Here is a 19,097-nt window from a genome sequence, read left to right as displayed (position 1 = left end):
GTCTTCTTGGGGAATTGAAGCTTTATGACTCTATTCTGCCCCATAGGGATGAGACTAATCCTGTATTTCTAACATGATTGGTCGTATCTGCAACTAAAGACCCAAGCCAAAGGCGAGGACCTTGAACAAGGGAGCTGACCTTTAATGGTCGGTATAGCCCAGCTATGGCAGACTATAAGGCTATTAGAACCCCAGGAGGGCAGAATGTTCTAATAATTAGAACAAATGCCTCCGGAGCCCAGGGGTTTGAATTGCCCTCGGGCTCCGTGAGGCCTTTGTTCATAGCTGTTGGTGTGAGACAAACATTGGATTGTTGGAGCTCCTGACCTTTACCAGCCATTAGAAGCCTGGACACTCCATTGTCTTCTGTGGAACTCCCAACATTCCAATGTTCTAACATAGCCTTGAAGCGGTGGCAGGCTCTACCGGCCGGCCATTAAAGGCCCGAGCCAAAGGCGGGGGCCTTTAAAAAGGGAGTGGGCTGACGGGCTCTAGGGGTATTGGAACATTCTGCTACTAGAGGGCATAATGTTCTACTAAATAAAACCAAGTCCTCACGGAGCCCGAGAGGATAAAAATCCCCTCGGGCTGTTGCTGTGAACAAAGAGAACATTGGAATGTTGACACTCGGGCTTTTACCAGCCAGTAAAAGCCTTGGAGCACTCCCATTGTCTGCAATAGAGCTTTCAGCATTCCAATGTTCTAATATACATTCACAACAGACAATTAATTTATATTGCCATTTGTACTCCCACAGTACAAAAATATACCACATTCTTCTTGCTTCTTGAAAAAGAGCTTAGAACCTTCGTAATTAAAGTATATTTGGTAAAAACACATTTGTCCAGCTGCAAACTGCATTCTAACCAAAACTGGAGCTGTAGCACTGACTTCTTGCTCCAAAAAGATATTAAAGCATTTACAAATTACTATACTATGGTTGCATAATTAATTGTTTTTATTTATGCACCTATTAATTCGACTCTACTCTTCAGAATGCAAAACTATGAAAGGTAGTGAATCTTTACCAAAGGGACTCATGGCAGCTTTTTGATGTGATATGAAGCTGAAGATGGCAGATGGCTTTAGGATGAAGCTTGATCTCAGTGAAGATAAGATGGAAAGAAAAGAGTTAAAATAAGTTAATATACATAATAACATTACAGCGCTATGTTTTTTTATTTTATTTTTAAACTGGTGCACTTTGTAGCCCTAAATCTTTGATACTTTTTCAGGTTAAGGTGAATTTGGCTCAAAAAGCCCTACACCAGTCACTGAAAAACCCAAAGTTTGCACAAAACACAAACCCAATAAAATACAGAAATATAGCATTATTTGTTACGAGATGTTTCCTCACTCATGGTCTAGGCGACTTAGTGCATAAAACTTCATACAGAGACATTTACTTTGCCTGAGCTTTGACAGTAAAAAAAAAAAGGTCAAACCAATTTATTGCTGGAAAGCCTAAGTATGTTTAAAGTCTGTTAATTACTATTGGTGGAAAAATCCACTTCTCTGACTTATGTTCTCCATGAATTTCGGTAATCAGCAGTCTTCTTCAGAATTTTCACCATAACCGAATTTCAGTCATTTCACTCCCTGATCTGATAAATGTTTTATGTTAAATCTCCTGCTGTGGTTTCACTCTTTATTGGAACGCCTTTATTATAAGTATTTAGTGATGAGAGTGAATTGATACAAAGTAGACTGATATAGAGTATACACATTCAATTGCATCAATCTTTTTAGAAAAACATGTGTATGCAGCCAAGAGAAATACTAAACTTCCCCTTATCTTGTAGTGCTTGGCTATCTGGCTATGAAGACCCGATAATAGACCGTATAAATGCAAGAATACAGGATATCACTGGACTTGATGTGTCCACAGCAGAGGAGCTGCAGGTACGTTTCATAATGACAGAACTAATTTCTTATTTTAATATATTTATATTATGTCAGTTTGAAATTTATCTGCAGGCAATCTATACTAGAAGACTTTTTTTTAAAAAGTCTTGTGTATGACAGCACATGTGCTTTCTGCGCAGATACATTGTTATCTTGCAGTAGGCTTACAGCTGCCCTGTGCTTACCTGTGGATGGCGTTATTGTCACTCTTATGTGTTTGCTGTCAGGGCTTTCTCTCCTTTTGTTGTGCTTGCTCCACCCTTTGTATACTTGGAGCATGGACACATTACTGTGTCCTCCCAGTGCTCGTTTTTCCAGGCACTACTTTTTCTGTTTGCTTCAGCACTCTACGCAAGTGTTTGTATTTCCCTGCTGTTTCTTGTGTGCTTCTCTTCTCCCTTCACTGTGCTCTGTGTTCCTATCTCGCCTGTGTGCTTTCTCCTCGGCAAATCCACCTTGCTCTTTCGCCGGTTTAATTTAACTCGCCCTCCAATGCTACATTGTGCGCTTGCACCCACCAAGTTGCTTCGCCTTCTCCATCATGTTGCTTCTGCCCTCATCCACGCCACCTCAGTTGCTTAGGCCCTGTGGTGCTTCTCCCTTCCTGCTACCCCATGCTTTTTCCTCTACTTATTCCTCAACTCATCACCAGTGTTGCTTGTGTTACCTTGTTTTGCTTCCCCTTCACCCTCTTTTAAAAAAATAAAATAATAATGTGGGTGGCTTTTCTTTCCTTTTAGTTACCGATCCAGCCTGACTCGGAAACTAAATAGAAAAAAAGTGACCACATCTTTCTATAGGCATGCCTATGTGTGGTGCGCATGATTACAAAAGGACATGGCCTGCTACATCAAAAGCTTTATTTAAAAATTCTTTAGCCATATGGCCCAGCATTGGGGTGCTGCTGCGCATGGCTAAAACTCCTGTCAAGACAAATCCCCCCCCCCCCCCCCCCCCCAATAGGTCAGACCCATTGGACACTGCTTGTTTTCTATTTGTCTTTCTTTGGTTCTTGTTGAACTTGTTCACCCACAAGCATAATTTATTGGTTTTCTCCCCCTCCGCTAAAGAACCTCTGCTCCCTACCAGAGGGACATACTTTAAATTGTGGGGCAAGCCTGTGTGGCATTCCAATTGTAAACTTCAGAAGAGCCACATAGCCCAAAGAAATACGTCAGCCTGCTGAAAACAACTATTACAGAATCCGACATTACATGCAGGTGATAATGAATATCCAGTATATTTTATGTAGTTTGCCCACAGCACCAAGAACAATAAAGGCCCAGATCACAATGGAGCCCCACTTTTCAGGGGCAAATTATATATCTGCCAATTTGCGAGTGTGCCATGTTTGCAAATGAGCAGGCACACTAGAATGGGAGAAAACATGAAAAAAGCTCACAGTTCCCTATTTGTGTGTGTGTGTGTGTGTGCGCGCACGTGCAAAAAGATTTGTGGTGTGTGCTCCAAAGATTTGTTCAAGGCTTCCTCATTACCAGATTGTGGGAACAAACCTCTGTTTCACTCCTCAAGCATGATCCAAATTGGATGGCTACTTCTCCCTGCAGATTCCTCGCCTGTAGAATTGTCTCAGTTGTCAGATTTGATCTAAAAACCTAAAAGATCTCACATTCCGATAGAGGGAGCAATGGCTATGTCTCATTGCTTGAAGTGGCGTCATATGACGCCACTGAAGCCATAAAGCCCCCATGACAGCTCTGTGTCAACCAGTTCCCTTTTTTCCACACCTTCAGTGTGGATCTGGATCTTGCTATCTTCTGAGATGTGTGAGCTTTTTCCCCACAGGAATCAAAAACTTGTGAAATGAACACTGTAGAAAGATCCCAACGGGGTGTGTGTTGGTGTGGGCGTGTGGGGGTGGGGGGGGGGGGGGGAGAGAAAGGTTAGGTGTATGTGATAAAAAGCAAAACTGATAAGCACAGTTTTAAGGAGCATATTTTCATTTGCTTAGATCGGCGGATTTATAAGAAAGCAAGGGCAGTTATTGTAGTGTTATTTCTATGAAACTTAAAACTGTGCAGATCTCTACATGTTTTTGTAACAATACATTTCCACCACAAACAGTTTGTGGAATGCACTACTCTCTCACTATGCTGTTCAGAGCTTAAATGCCCTTTCTTGTCCCAAAATAATAATACTCATTTTTATTTTTAATTTTTAAACAAGCTCATATAATGAACAGTAACACTCTGCTACTTATAATGCCCACACCTACTTAATAAAAGCAACACTCTGCAAGTATTATCCTAAAACCTGGGGGGAAATAAAGAGCATGGGACAGAAAAGTCAGGCTGTTTAAAGGAGATATTGGTTCCCCCCCCCCCCCCCCCCCCCCCCCCCCCCCAAACCATCCACCCCACCAATACCACCACTGGTTGTTGTGGACCAAAGGTTTACATGAATCAAAGTCGCAAAGAGTAAAGGCACAATCCCACAACTTCTGGTATTCCTCCTGTTGACTAGGAAGCCCAGGGAGTACTGGGATTCAATGAATACATCCCACCTGCCATTACAGACCACTCAACGTTGTGCAGAAAACCAAAGTGAAGCTGTGTTCATGGTGTGGACTTATTTCTTCATAATCTGGAGTTCACCTGTTCTTGTTTGCATTGCACAACTCAAATTGGGAAATTAAGATCTTACTCATGGCAAAAACAGTGCCTGCACCCAAGGTCTTCTGTCCTGTCCCATGTGTTGCAAGTCCAACCACTTTTTGAATCTTCATAGGTGTAACTGTCTCATCATCTAAAACATCAATTTGTATAAAGCAAAACAGCTCTCCTTCAGTATCGTCCCACTCTGGCAAACATGAGATCCTAAGGATCCTTGATGTTGCTTCTCTTGCCATGTTTTGTAAGTATTCCACCCGTTATTCTAGGCAAGCCATGCAGGTTATAGCACCACCGTTAAACGTCTTGTGATCAGTAACCTCTCTTTTTGAACCTGCTCTTTTATTTTTTGACTCTGGTCTGTATTCCTTTAAGATAGCCATGATTGTTGAGACGTTGCAATCAGTATTGTTTGTGGTAGCTGGCAGTTCCTTGGGCAGATCAGAGTAGGAACACTCCCTGGGTTAGGTTGGCATGCACGGGTCATCTTTCTCCTCCTTTCTAGGTAACAAGTAAGTCATAGTCTGGTACAATTAGAAAAAATCCTTTATCTCCGTTTCCTTCTTTGGTGTCATTTGAGAGTGTGGGGTTCCGGATAATCACATTTGGTATTATGCAAAGGCAACTTGGGAGCCTTGCAAAATTCTGGCTCCTCTGGTATTGGCTTTATTCATCAGACCATATGGGTAAACGATGAAAACACTTGTCCGAGGACTGCACCCTGGTCCTCATGCTTGGCTGTCCTTTGAGTTGTCTTTGTTGCCACACTGGGCAGGGGGTGGTAGCATGCTTAAAGTGTAGTGGTTTGACCATGTGTTAATGTTTGTTTATATTCTGTGTGCACCTTCCTCACCATCTAGAATGTGTAGGCAGAGAACGGGCAGCTCCGTTTGTGTACACCTTATGACAGGTTCAGGAACTCGGAAGGCCATCTTGTGTCTATCATAGGCTGAATGGAAATTGTAGTGAATTCAGTATAGCAGAGCAATTACGCATACCACGATCTTGCGTCTAGTCCACATGTGCATGGTAGATTCCAACTCAAGATTCCGGTCTTGGACCTCCTCGTTTGTGTTTCTTTTACAATCCAGAAAAAAGTGAAAGGATTTGCTTTATAAGCATGTCACACCAAGTTTTAAGTAGGATGCCATCATCTTCATCTCTTTCTACTATTCTGTCCCTTGAAGGTCTCAGCATTAAGTCTGGCTTGTAGCTATTGATTTACTGTTTTGTGGAACGATGAAGCTGTTTAACAAAATGATGAGATCAAATATGAGATAAACTAAGTTGAAGCCATTTAAATGAACTACACTGGACTGATTGAAGACCAAGTAAATAGAGCTGATTTGTTTATCATCTTCATAGTAAGGCTTGTTCTGCACTTGTTCACTAAGTTTTGTCTCAGAGTATTGTGATTGTGTCAAAATATACAGAGTTGTCACTGTACCCAAATAATTCTTAGTTGTGCTTCACTGGATGTTTTGCTTTTCATATCACTGTAGGTTGCCAACTATGGTGTCGGAGGCCAATACGAGCCTCATTTCGATTTTGGAAGGGTAAGTCCAGCTGCGCTTACTTCTTTGTTTCCCATGCCCTCTTTTTTTCTCTTTCCAGGTGGCAAATTATGGTATGGGAGGACAGTATGAGCCTCACTATGACTTTGCACGGGCAAGTACATTTGAGAGGCAAACCAACCTCTCAGTTTAGGCATATTGCATGTCCCACTACCTTTTGGAAAATCCAAAGTTGCTTGCGTGTTCTAACAAGACTGGATTTTGTTCATTAAAACACCAGCTGATGTAAATCTATAAATACTATTTGTATTGGTTCAACGTCTGGGGGAAAAAAAAAAAATGAAAAAGGAAGTGATTGGAATGGTGACTTGAAAATTGGACAAATCATTAATTTCTATCTGGTCATGATTATTTGACTTTTCCATTTATGTAACATCTTGCCGATCCACGTATATCAATAGATGAAGTGACGGTTACAGCTGGTTGTTTACTGGGCCATTAATGTACATGTACTTATTGTGTAAGCTTTCATGTTTTATGTCTTCGATGTAGTAATACCTCATTACTTGAAGCTCATTTTTGTGTATTACTGTTTAACCAGGTCAGCAAAAAAATATTACAACAATATTGATTTTTCATGCACATATATAAACTTCAAATACCTCTGGCATTAATACAACACCAGAGACTAATGTTAATGTAAAATTAAGATGATCAATAACTACAGTAGTTCAAGTCCATCTCTGTGCAAAAAGAAATACTTGTACATCTTGTCTCTTTTGTTTGAGAAGCGTATCCACATTGCTTTGTATGCTGCTTCAGAATGTCACACCCATAAATAAATGATAATTTTTTTTGGACCAAGCAAGGCTGTAAGTGGGGAGGCATTAGAGTTTTCTGTTGAAGTAGAGCAGAGCAAATGTGTTTTAATAATGAGTTTCAAATGAAGTCACTTGTATTTCCTTTACCTAATTCATGCCTCTCTTTGCTGGTAACATTTTTTTATTTGGCTTTGATTAAAAGACTGAGGGTGAGAACCAGGTTGCGTAATTCGAATGACAGAGGAAAGTTTGCAGAGTCGACATTAACCCCTGACTTTCTTTTATCCCCTTATCTTGTATAAGTTTGGAATCCGTTGCAGCAAATTGGAGAACTCTTCGATCAGCTCTTACAAATATGTTGCCTTCTCCTACAGAAGCAAGAGGAATCTATAGACTTGTAGACAGGATAGCAGCATTGTTTAGTGCTGAATAGTTATCTCCTCACACGGACCATAGCCATCTAGAAATCCTTGTGTTGTCTGAGTTAGAGGACCCCACCATTATTGCTCCTACCAGTCTTTCAGGGTTTACAGGCAGCCTGTGCTGCTACAGCCTCTCAGACAGGTTTCTGCCCTCCCGCTGCTTGACCAGGTCAAGCAGGTGGAAGCAGAACAAAGGATTTCCAGTGGGAGAGGAATGCCACTCCCTCTCCCTTGGAAGTGGGTGTTACAAGGCTTGCTTTGAAGGGTACATTTGGTGCCCACCTTGCAAAATCGGTGTGCACCTGTCCAGGAGGCCCCGGTCCCTGCTCTGGCTTGAAACCACACAAAGGAAAGGGGAGTGAGCACTCCCTGTCCATCACCACCCCAGGGGTGGTACCCAGAGCACCTCCAGGTAGCCACTTGATTCTGACATCTTGGAAACAAGATGTGCAGAAGTCTCTGGGAGCATCTGGTTGGTCAGGACAGGTGACTGACGTCAGTGACCCCCTCTGGTAGGTGGTCACCCTGCAAAGTGACAAAGCCTCCTGTTGGGGCTATTTAGGGACTCCCTTACAGGTGGGTCCCCAGATTCGGTGTGCAAGACTCCACCAAAACTCCTCTGCATCGACCTCTTCTGCTCCTGGGCACCGGAACCGCTTCTGGACTTCATACGAACCAAACAAGCCTGCAACTCCTGAGACAACCTCGTCTTGCAACATTGTGTTCGATGGCATCTGTCGCTGTAGATACGCATGTTTTGCATAGCTCGCCATCTGGTATTGGGCCGGAGTGTTACAAGTTGTTTTTCTTCGAAGAAGTCTTTCGAGTCACGGGACCGAGTGACTCCTCCTTTTGTCTCCATTGCGCATGGGCGTCGACTCCATCTTCGATTGTTTTTTTTCCGCCATCGGGTTCGGACGTGTTCCTGTCGCTCCGAGTTTCGGAACGGAAAGATAGCTAATTTCGGAAGATTTTCGTCGGTATTGTTGCGTTCGGGATCGGCGTAGTTAGATTCAACACCGCGTCTAAGATCGAAGAGCTCCGGTGCCCTTCGGGGTAATTTTTTCGATCCCCCGTCGGGGCCTGGTCGGCCCGACCGCGTGCAGAAGAACGCCGATGGAACGGACCCCGTTCCGTTTCTGTCCCAAATGCCACAATAAATACCCCTATACAGACCAACACTTGGTCTGCAACCTGTGCCTGTCACCTGAGCACAGTGAAGACACCTGCGAGGCCTGTCGTGCGTTCCGGTCCCGAAAAACACTCCGAGACCGTAGAGCCAGAAGACTTCAGATGGCGTCCGCGCCGACAGCCCACCGGGAGTTCGAGGAACAAGAAGAGGAGGGAACCTTTTCGATCCAAGAATCGGACTCCGAAGGATTCGACGATACACAAACCGTGAGTAAGACGTCGAAAACCACTCAGAAGAAGATTTACAAGGCCCAGGGGACGCCACTGCCACCAGGCCATGGCTCGACCCATAAATTCGGTGACCGACCGTCGGCACCGAAAAAGGCCCAAACAGTGCCGAGATCGTCCGACTCCGGTCGAGACACCGGCACGCAGCCTTCTCGGGACCGAGAAAGTGCTGGAGACAAGCATCGACACCGAGATACCAGTGTAGGCACGGCTCGAAGCCGAGACAGCGGCACCGAAGAAGATCGACGCCGAGAGGTTTCGGCCCCGAAAAAGAAAAAAGTCACCTCGGAGCCGAAAAAAGATGCAGACAGGGTTTCGGTGCCAAAACAAACTGCAACCGACCCAGTTTCAGGCTCTTATACAGAAGAGCACTCGCTAACCTCCCAAATGCAAAAGCATAGGTTTGAGGAAGAGCTACACTCAACTGATGTAGACCATACGCAAAAGCGTATTTTCATACAGCAGGGGACAGGAAAAATAAGCACCCTTCCCCCTATTAGAAGAAAGAGAAGATTGGAGTTCCAAACTGAACAAACACCACAAACAAAAGTGGTGAAAAAAGTTACCCCACCACCCTCTCCTCCACCTGTGATTAACGTCTCACCAGCACAAACTCCATCACATTCCCCAGCTCACACCACCATGAGCCAGGGTGACCAAGATGAAGACGCATGGGACTTATACGACGCCCCAGTGTCAGATAACAGTCCGGAGGCATACCCTACGAAGCCATCTCCACCAGAGGACAGCACTGCGTATTCTCAAGTGGTGGCTAGAGCAGCACAATTTCACAATGTAAGCCTCCACTCAGAACAGGTCGAGGATGACTTTTTATTCAACACACTCTCCTCCACCCACAGCTCCTACCAAAGCCTGCCTATGCTCCCTGGTATGCTCCGGCACGCAAAAGAAATCTTTAAGGAGCCGGTCAAAAGTAGGGCAATCACACCAAGAGTGGAAAAAAAGCATAAGGCGCCTCCTACAGACCCGGCTTTCATCACTACACAGCTGCCACCAGACTCTGTCGTTGTAGGAGCAGCTAGGAAAAGGGCCAACTCCCACAGATCTGGAGATGCACCACCCCCAGATAAAGAAAGCCGCAAGTTCGATGCAGCTGGTAAGAGTCGCAGCACAAGCTGCAAACCAGTGGCGCATCGCTAACTCCCAGGCACTACTTGCGCGCTATGACAGAGCCCATTGGGATGAGATGCAACATCTCATTGACCATCTGCCCAAGGACCTACAAAATAGGGCAAAACAAGTGGTTGAGGAGGGACAGACCATTTCCAACAACCAAATCCGCTCCTCCATGGACGCTGCAGATACAGCTGCACGGACAATTAATACATCTGTAACTATCAGAAGGCATGCATGGCTCCGAACGTCTGGATTTAAACCAGAGATTCAGCAAGCAGTTCTCAATATGCCTTTTAACGAAAAAGAACTGTTCGGTCCAGAAGTGGACACAGCGATTGAGAAACTCAAAAAAGACACGGACACTGCTAAAGCCATGGGCGCACTCTACTCCCTGCAGAGCAGAGGGAATTACAGCACATTCCGTAAAACACCCTTTAGAGGGGGGTTTCGGGGTCAGAGCACACAAGCCAGCACCTCACAGGCAACACCGTCCAGTTACCAGGGACAGTACAGAGGAGGTTTTCGGGGACAATATAGAGGAGGGCAATTCCCTAGGAATAGAGGAAAATTTCAAAGCCCCAAAACCCCTACTACTAAGCAGTGACTCACATGTCACTCACCCCCTCCACACAACACCAGTGGGGGGAAGAATAAGTAATTATTACAAAGCATGGGAGGAAATCACTACAGACACTTGGGTTCTAGCAATTATCCAACATGGTTATTGCATAGAATTTCTACAATTCCCTCCAAACATACCACCAAAAGCACAAAATTTGACAAAACATCATTCCAATCTCCTGGAGATAGAAGTGCAGGCACTATTGCAAAAGAATGCAATCGAATTTGTGCCAAACACACAAATAAACACAGGAGTTTACTCACTGTACTTTCTGATACCAAACAAGGACAAAACGCTGAGACCAATCCTAGACCTCCGAATAGTGAACACATTCATCAAATCAGACCACTTTCACATGGTCACACTACAAGAAGTATTACCATTGCTAAAACTACACGACTACATGACAACTTTAGACCTCAAGGACGCGTATTTCCATATACCAATACACCCATCGCACAGGAAATACCTAAGGTTTGTATTCAAAGGAATACATTACCAATTCAAGGTACTGCCTTTCGGATTAACAACCGCACCAAGAGTCTTTACCAAATGTCTAGCGGTAGTCGCTGCACACATCAGAAGGCAGCAAATACATGTGTTCCCATATCTAGACGACTGGCTAATCAAGGCCCATTCGTTAATAGAGTGCTCAAATCACACAAATCAGATCATACAAACCCTCTTCAAACTAGGGTTCACCGTCAACTTCACGAAATCCAACATTCTGCTGTGCAAGGTACAACAATACCTAGGAGCCATAATAGACACAACAAAAGGAGTAGCCACTCCAAGTCCCCAAAGAATTCAAAATTTCAACACCATCATACAACGCATGTATCCAACACAAAAGATACAAGCAAAGATGATATTACAACTCCTAGGCATGATGTCTTCATGCATAGCCATTGTCCCAAACGCAAGACTGCACATGAGGCCCTTACAACAGTGCCTAGCATCACAGTGGTCTCAAGCACAGGATCATCTTCTAGATCTGGTGTTAATAGACCGCCAAACTTACCTCTCGCTTCTGTGGTGGAACAACATAAATTTAAACAAAGGGCGGCCTTTCCAAGACCCAGTGCCACAATACGTAATAACAGATGCTTCCATGACAGGGTGGGGAGCACACCTCGATCAACACAGCATACAAGGACAATGGAACGTACATCAAACAAAACTGCATATAAATCACCTAGAACTTCTAGCAGTTTTTCAAGCACTAAAAGCTTTCCAACCAATAATAGTTCACAAATACATTCTCGTCAAGACAGACAACATGACAACAATGTATTATCTAAACAAGCAAGGGGGGACGCACTCCACGCAGTTAAGCCTGCTAGCACAAAAAATTTGGCGTTGGGCAATTCACAACCAAATTCGCCTAATAGCACAATTTATACCAGGGATCCAAAATCAACTCGCAGACAATCTCTCTCGAGATCACCAACAGGTCCACGAATGGGAAATTCACCCCCAAATTCTGAACACCTATTTCAAACTCTGGGGAACACCTCAAATAGACTTGTTTGCGACGAAGGAGAACGCAAAATGCCAAAACTTCGCATCCAGATACCCACACAAACAGTCCCAAGGCAATGCCCTATGGATGAACTGGTCAGGGATATTTGCTTACGCTTTTCCTCCTCTCCCTCTCCTTCCTTACCTGGTAAACAAACTCAGTCAAAACAAACTCAAACTCATATTAATAGCACCAACTTGGGTAAGGCAACCCTGGTACACAACGCTGCTAGACCTATCAGTAGTACCCTACATCAAATTGCCCAACAGGCCAGATCTGTTGACACAACACAACCAAAAGATCAGACACCCAGATCCAGCATCGCTGAATCTAGCAATCTGGCTCCTGAAATCCTAGAATTCGGGCACTTACAACTTACCCAAGAATGTATGGAAGTCATAAAGCAAGCCAGAAGGCCATCCACCAGGCAGTGCTATGCAAGTAAATGGAAGAGGTTTGTTTGCTACTGCCATATTAATCAAATACAACCATTACACACAACTCCAGAACATGTAGTGGGTTACTTGCTTCACTTACAAAAATCTAACCTGGCTTTCTCTTCCATTAAAATACACCTTGCAGCAATATCTGCATACCTGCAGACTACCTATTCAACTTCCCTATATAAGATACCAGTCATTAAAGCATTCATGGAGGGCCTTAGGAGAATTCTACCACCAAGAACACCACCTGTTCCTTCATGGAACCTAAATGTTGTCCTAACTAGACTTATGGTTCCACCTTTTGAACCCATGCACTCCTGCGAAATACAGTTCCTAACCTGGAAGGTTGCATTTCTCATCGCCATTACTTCCCTAAGAAGAGTAAGCGAGATTCAGGTGTTTACAATACAAGAACCTTTTATACAACTACACAAGAATAAGGTCGTCCTAAGGACTAATCCTAAATTTTTGCCAGAGGTTATTTCACCGTTCCATCTAAATCAAACAGTGGAACTTCCAGTGTTCTTTCCACAGCCAGATACCGTAGCTGAAAGGGCACTACATACATTAGATGTCAAAAGAGCATTAATGTATTACATTGACAGAACAAAGAACATCAGAAAGACTAAACAACTATTTATTGCATTTCAAAAACCTCATGCAGGAAACCCAATATCAAAACAAGGTATAGCCAGATGGATAGTTAAATGCATCCAAATCTGCTACCTTAAAGCTAAACGACAGCTGCCCATTACACCAAGGGCACACTCAACCAGAAAGAAAGGTGCTACCATGGCCTTTCTAGGAAACATCCCAATGCAAGAAATATGTACGGCAGCCACATGGTCTACGCCTCACACATTCACCAAGCACTACTGTGTAGACGTGTTATCCGCACAACAAGCCACAGTAGGTCAAGCCGTATTAAGAACATTATTTCAAACTACTTCCACTCCTACAGGCTGAGCCACCGCTTTTGGGGAGATAACTGCTTACTAGTCTATGCAAAACATGCGTATCTACAGCGACAGATGCCATCGAACTGAAAATGTCACTTACCCAGTGTACATCTGTTCGTGGCATCAGTCGCTGTAGATTCGCATGTGCCCACCCGCCTCCCCGGGAGCCTGTAGCAGTTTGGAAGTTACCTTCAACTATTTGTATATGTATCATCTCAACCTTAAATAGGTACATACTTAGCCACTCCATTGCATGGGCACTATTACTACAATTCAACTCCTACCTCACCCTCTGCGGGGAAAAACAATCGAAGATGGAGTCGACGCCCATGCGCAATGGAGACAAAAGGAGGAGTCACTCGGTCCCGTGACTCGAAAGACTTCTTCGAAGAAAAACAACTTGTAACACTCCGGCCCAACACCACATGGCGAGCTATGCAAAACATGCGAATCTACAGCGACTGATGCCACGAACAGATGTACACTGGGTAAGTGACATTTTCATTCTCTGGCTCCTTCCAGCATTTGCAACATTTTCACGGCTGTGTATCCTCTGTGGTCGGCAAGACTTCCGTTGCACCAAAGAAAAAAGAAGGAATATCCATTGGAGTGAAGGAGTCACTCACTCCCCTGCATCCACAGGCACCTAAGGCAATGACGTCTGGCTGCTGGAATCTGCTCTCCACCATAACTGTGTGGATCCTCTGACACAGGTGGTGCTTCAAAGTGGTCCTCTTGGTCCTCTCTGCCTTCTATCCAACTTGGGAGTCAGTGAGCCCTTGCCTCTTCTTGCAGGACAGAATCCCTGTGCACCGTGACTCTTGCAGCAACCAGGGCGTGTTGACTCCTGCTCCGAGGGAACTTCAGGCTCCAACTTGCATTGGCCACCAGCACTTCATCCTCTCTGCTGCTACATCAACGTGGGACTCCTCTTTAGGTGTGCTGCTTTAGCCTCACTGCAACTTGCTGTGCCTGCTGCCAGTGGGTTGCTCGTGTGTGTTCCTACTTCTTCTGCTGACTCTCCTGTCTTCTTAGGGTAATGCTGGACTCCCCTCAAAGGGTCATGTCCCCAGGACCTTGCTGGTCCTCTTCAGCTCTGCAAATCTCCAACAGCTCTGGTTACTTGTGCTTGTTGGTGGTCCTCCTGATCACTGACCCTTCTGCAGTCCGGGGAGGGACAGCTCCTAGGTGACTTCAGAGACTCTCCTGCAGCTCCTGGACTTCGCAGCTGGCCTTCATCCACTACTGTCGACCCAGATCTTCACTCACAAAAGGTTGGGCATTTTCTTCTGCCCCACCTGGACACTCCTGCGTGGACTGGACACTGTCCCCTTCTTTTACAGGTCCCCTTTATCCGGAATGCACCACTGGGTTCCACCGACCTGGTCTTGTTCTGGCAGTATTCCAATTCCAAGCCCCTATGTAAGCTTATGGGACAACCGGGTAACTTACCTCTCCTCTCCTGGTCGCTGGGGGTCTACTAGATACTTATCTCTTGGGGTTCCATACTCTTCCATCCCTTGGCTAACTATTCCATATCCTTTGGTGGGGGGACTCATTCTGGGGTTCCACTATTGTAGTATATGGTTTGTTCCCCCTATAGGGTCTTTGCTATTTCTTGCTATTTCTGGTGTTTTTATGCTAATTCCTAGTAGTTACCTGTGTATATTTTGTGTGTACTTACCTCCAGAAAGGGGGTTTGCCTATATTATTCTAGTTCAGGGTTCTTGTGATAAGTACCTTTATTTTTGAAACACTGTGTGGTTCCTTTCAGGTGTGATAAATTACTGTATGACTGCTGTGGTATTGCAAGTGCTTCACAGTCCGTCCCCCTGGATAAGTCTTGACTGCGCACCACAACTACCCCTAGAGAGCCCTGGCTTCCTAAACACTTTAACTCTGACTACTAAGGGTTGCCTGGACCTGGTATAATGTGCCAATACCATAGGTGACCACCACGCCAGCCTCCTATAGTTGGTGAACCACTTCTACTGGCCAGGTATGTCCCAGAAGGTAAAGGAGTTTTGTAACACCTATACTACCTGTCGAGCCAGTGGCAAGACAGGTGGCCACCCAAAGGCCCCCTTAATTCCACTTCCAGTGGCTGGGGTTCCATTTGAAAGGGTAGGGATAGATGTTGTCAGTTCCCTTGACTCTCCAATTGCATCAGGGAACAGATTATTTCTGGTTGTAGTGGATCATGCAGCCAGGTACCCTGAAGCAATTCCCCCCCATGACTACTCTGTGATACACTTACCAAAGGAGGTGGTGTCAGACAAAGGTACATACTTCATGTCTGGCTACCTGAAGCACTTGTGGGCTGAATGTGGTGTGACCTATAAGTTAACTAGCCCTACCCCCCTCCCCCTCCCCAAACCAATGGGCTTTTTGAGAGCTTCAACAAGACAGTGAAAGATATGATTGGTGGACTCCCTGAAAAACTGAGGGGATGGGTTTTCTTTCTTCCATGCCTGTTTTCTCTTACAGGGAAGTGCCCTAGAAGGGAGTAGGCTTTTCCCCTTTTAACTTTTGTTTGGGCATCTTTAAGGGGACCACTTTGTCTTGTGAAGGAGGGATGGGAGATATCTTTCACAGAGCCCAAACAGGATTTTGTGGACTATGTACTTGGCCTTTGCTCCAGCATGGCTGAGTATATGGAAAAAGCATCTAAAAAACTTGAGGCCAGCCAAGAGCTCCAGAAGCTACGGTACGACAAAAAGGCTGCACTTGTGGAATTAAACCAGGGCAGAAGGTATGGGTGTTGGAGCCTGGGACTCCTAAAGCCCTCCAAGATAAGTGGAGTGGGCCTTACCCTACCCTAGAGATAAAAGGAGTAGTTACCTACCTGGTGGATTTTGGCTCTTGCAGGAACCCCAAAAAGGTTATCCATGTAAACCGCCTTAAACCCTATCACAACAGAGCTAAGATGACCATTCTCATGGTCACTGATAAGGGACAGGTAGCTGAGAGTGAACCTCTCTCTGATCTCCTCTCCAGCAACTCAAAAGATGGCTCTTGGAAGGAGTGGTCTTTTCAGACACCCTCACTGATCAATAGCATACTGACTATAAGCAAGCCCTGTAGCAGTATGCTGAACCTCTTCTCCTTGACCCCTGGTCAGACTGCCTGGTGTACACATGATGTGGATAGCTTGTCTGTCAAGAACAAAATACATAGACTGTCTGATCATGTCAAAGGGAACAAGATGCTGGAATTGGGAGTTCTTGAACACTCTAAGAGCCCCAGGGACAGCCCATTTGTTTTAGTCCCCAAGTCTCATTCCTGGGGTGGGAAGAAAGACATTAGATTTGGTGTGGACTATAGGGGCCTCAATGCTGTGACAAAGACAGATGCCCATCCAATTTCTAGGTCTGATGAACTGATTGACAACAGAATATCTCAGTATTTTTGATCTCACGTCAGGCTACTGGCAGATGGGGCTGAACTATGGACCAAAGGAAAAGTCAGCATTTTCCACTCCTGTTATGATCTTTGAATTGACAAAAGCCCCTGCCACCTTCCAAATGTTCAACAAATTCCTTGCTGTAATAAGAAGACTTTAGTGCAGCAAATCCTGATGATATTGCGGTATTTAGCTCTACCTGGCAGGATTATCTGATCCATAGTGGTAAAGTCCTGAAGGTTCTGACAGGTGATGGCCTCCCTATCAAGGCAATTAACTGCCAGATAGGGTAGGGCCAGGTTGTATACTTGGGTCACTTTGGAGGTGAAGGCTAAGTCCAACCACTAAAGCCCATGATCTAGACAGTTCTGTACTGGCTAGCTCTAACACCCCAACCCCAAGTGGGACATTCCTTGGCATGACTGGAGGTTCGTGAAAGGATATGGCACCGTTGTGGTACCTCTTACAGAACTGACCTCCAAAAAGATGTCCAAAAAGGTAAACTGGACAGTAAGTTGTTAAAGGGCCTTTTCTAAAAACCACAGAATATACCAAGAAGTTCATAATGCAGACAATTGCCTCTGAACTTTGGATAGGAGCCGTCCTGTCCCAGATCAATGATGATGGCCATGACCAATGTTTTACTTTCATTAGCAGGTTACTCTCCAGAGAGCAGCGTTGGAGTGCCATTGACAGCACACTGGCAGCTGGTATGTTTTCAGGGGGCATTTCCAAGGTGCCTTCTGTGTGCATTAATTAATACATCCATCACTGGTGTCAGTGAGGGTTGAATATTCTGAGATGTTTGATTCCCAAAAACCCAGGATACAGAGAAGCCATCTTGGAGCTTGGGAACTAGTAATGATCAGTGTCCAGCACATGCATTTAAAAATTGCTTCCCTGTGCACTTACAATGTCTCAGAATTGACAGAGACTTAGCAGGGGGCAAATCTGCTCATGCATATATGCCCTCAAATGTGCCCAGATGCACCCTTAGTTGTGGCTTATACCTGGTACATGTAGTGTTAAGGGACCTAGCACACAGGGTTGTGTGACAGGTCGTGTTTTCAATTTAGCCTGCACCAGCACACGCATTCTGCAATGGCAGCACTTGTGGTAAAGGATCCCTGAGGGTGGCACAATTGGTGCTGCAGCCCTCAGAGACCTTCCTTAGTAGCCCAGGCCCTGTGTATCAGGGGTACCATTTACTAGGGACTGACAGTGGTAGCTAAAGAGTTGGCTAGCTGAGCAAAACAACTGTGCAGTTTTGGGGAAAGAGATCTGGCACTGGGGACCCGATTAGCAGGGACCCAGTGCACTAACAGTGAAAGCCACATCAGAAACCAGGGGAGAAGTGGGGCTAACCAAGTCAAAAGGAGTGCTTTCCTACACTTAGCACTAGCCTCTAATAAGCCTAACTGCTTCCCCACACTACCACAAAATAGAGCAATAGTCCTATCTACTTGTGCTTCCACAATGCTAATGGGGGATCCAGTGTGCTCTCTGCACAGTGTATTTCATTTTAGTGCACTATATAAAGAGCCAGCTTCCTATACGAATGCCTGTCCTTGACATCTGTCAAGCTGCAACATATGCATCAGTTCCCACGTTCATAAAGAGCTACTGTCTTGATAGCCAGTTCCGTTGGAAGGGACACTTTGCCTCCTATGTCCTGAGGAGTTTTTTTTCTTCTGAGCCATTCCACAGACCGACCGCGTTGGGAATTACTGTTATGGTATCCATTAACAAGGTGAGGAATAAGTATCCATCAGAAGTTACTTCCCTTTGTTGTCGTTCTTTCTGGTGGATACTATTTCTAACCACAGATTCTTCACCAACCATCAACACACCCATTTCTGTGGACTCCCCTTAACCCCCTTTCTCCATCTTCAAACGTTCCCACTGTAGAGATCTGCACACTGTCAAACCTGGTCATCCAATGGCTCTGCGTCCACTGGCTTTGACAGTTCAGAAAAAAAATCAATGTCATCGTGCAGGGGTGGCAAATAAATATACATAGATATACATATACACTGGCTCCCCTTCACCTCCCAAAATATTCCATCACATCCAGGACAAGACTAGGTTGACAGGGAGCTGCATGACACCACCTACCTGCGTGCAAGGAAATTGCTGAACAAATTCTCCTGATTCACTGACTCCTGAAGGTATTTACAAGCTCTGCAATCTGTGGTTGTTTAGAGTATCTACAAGAAAGAGCTTAACTCGAAGGTAAGTAACTTGTTCTTTCAAGACTGCTGCATAACCTCTTGCTGCTTTACTTAAACTAAAGCCATTAA

At 44.9% G+C, this 19,097-nt stretch overlaps 1 protein-coding gene across 4 annotated transcripts in view; it reads left to right on the top strand.

The window, feature by feature from the left end:
* P4HA1 (prolyl 4-hydroxylase subunit alpha 1) overlaps positions 1-19,097 on the top strand; it is a 299,327-nt gene that overhangs the window by 226,774 nt on the left and 53,456 nt on the right. For 2 of the 4 annotated variants that reach the window (XM_069240397.1, XM_069240399.1), the window contains exons 10-11: positions 1,803-1,902; positions 6,150-6,203. In XM_069240397.1, coding sequence (XP_069096498.1) covers positions 1,803-1,902; positions 6,150-6,203 — 154 coding nt within the window. Of the gene's footprint in view, positions 1-1,802; positions 1,903-6,037; positions 6,092-6,149; positions 6,204-19,097 lie in introns of all 4 variants that reach the window. The other 2 variants (XM_069240396.1, XM_069240398.1) reach the window with 1 other exon arrangement.

Source organism: Pleurodeles waltl, chromosome 6 (genome assembly GCF_031143425.1).
Source record: "Pleurodeles waltl isolate 20211129_DDA chromosome 6, aPleWal1.hap1.20221129, whole genome shotgun sequence".
Taxonomy (NCBI): domain Eukaryota; kingdom Metazoa; phylum Chordata; class Amphibia; order Caudata; family Salamandridae; genus Pleurodeles; species Pleurodeles waltl.
Note: the sequence above shows the minus strand (reverse complement) of the source record. Positions and strands in the feature narration are given on the sequence as shown.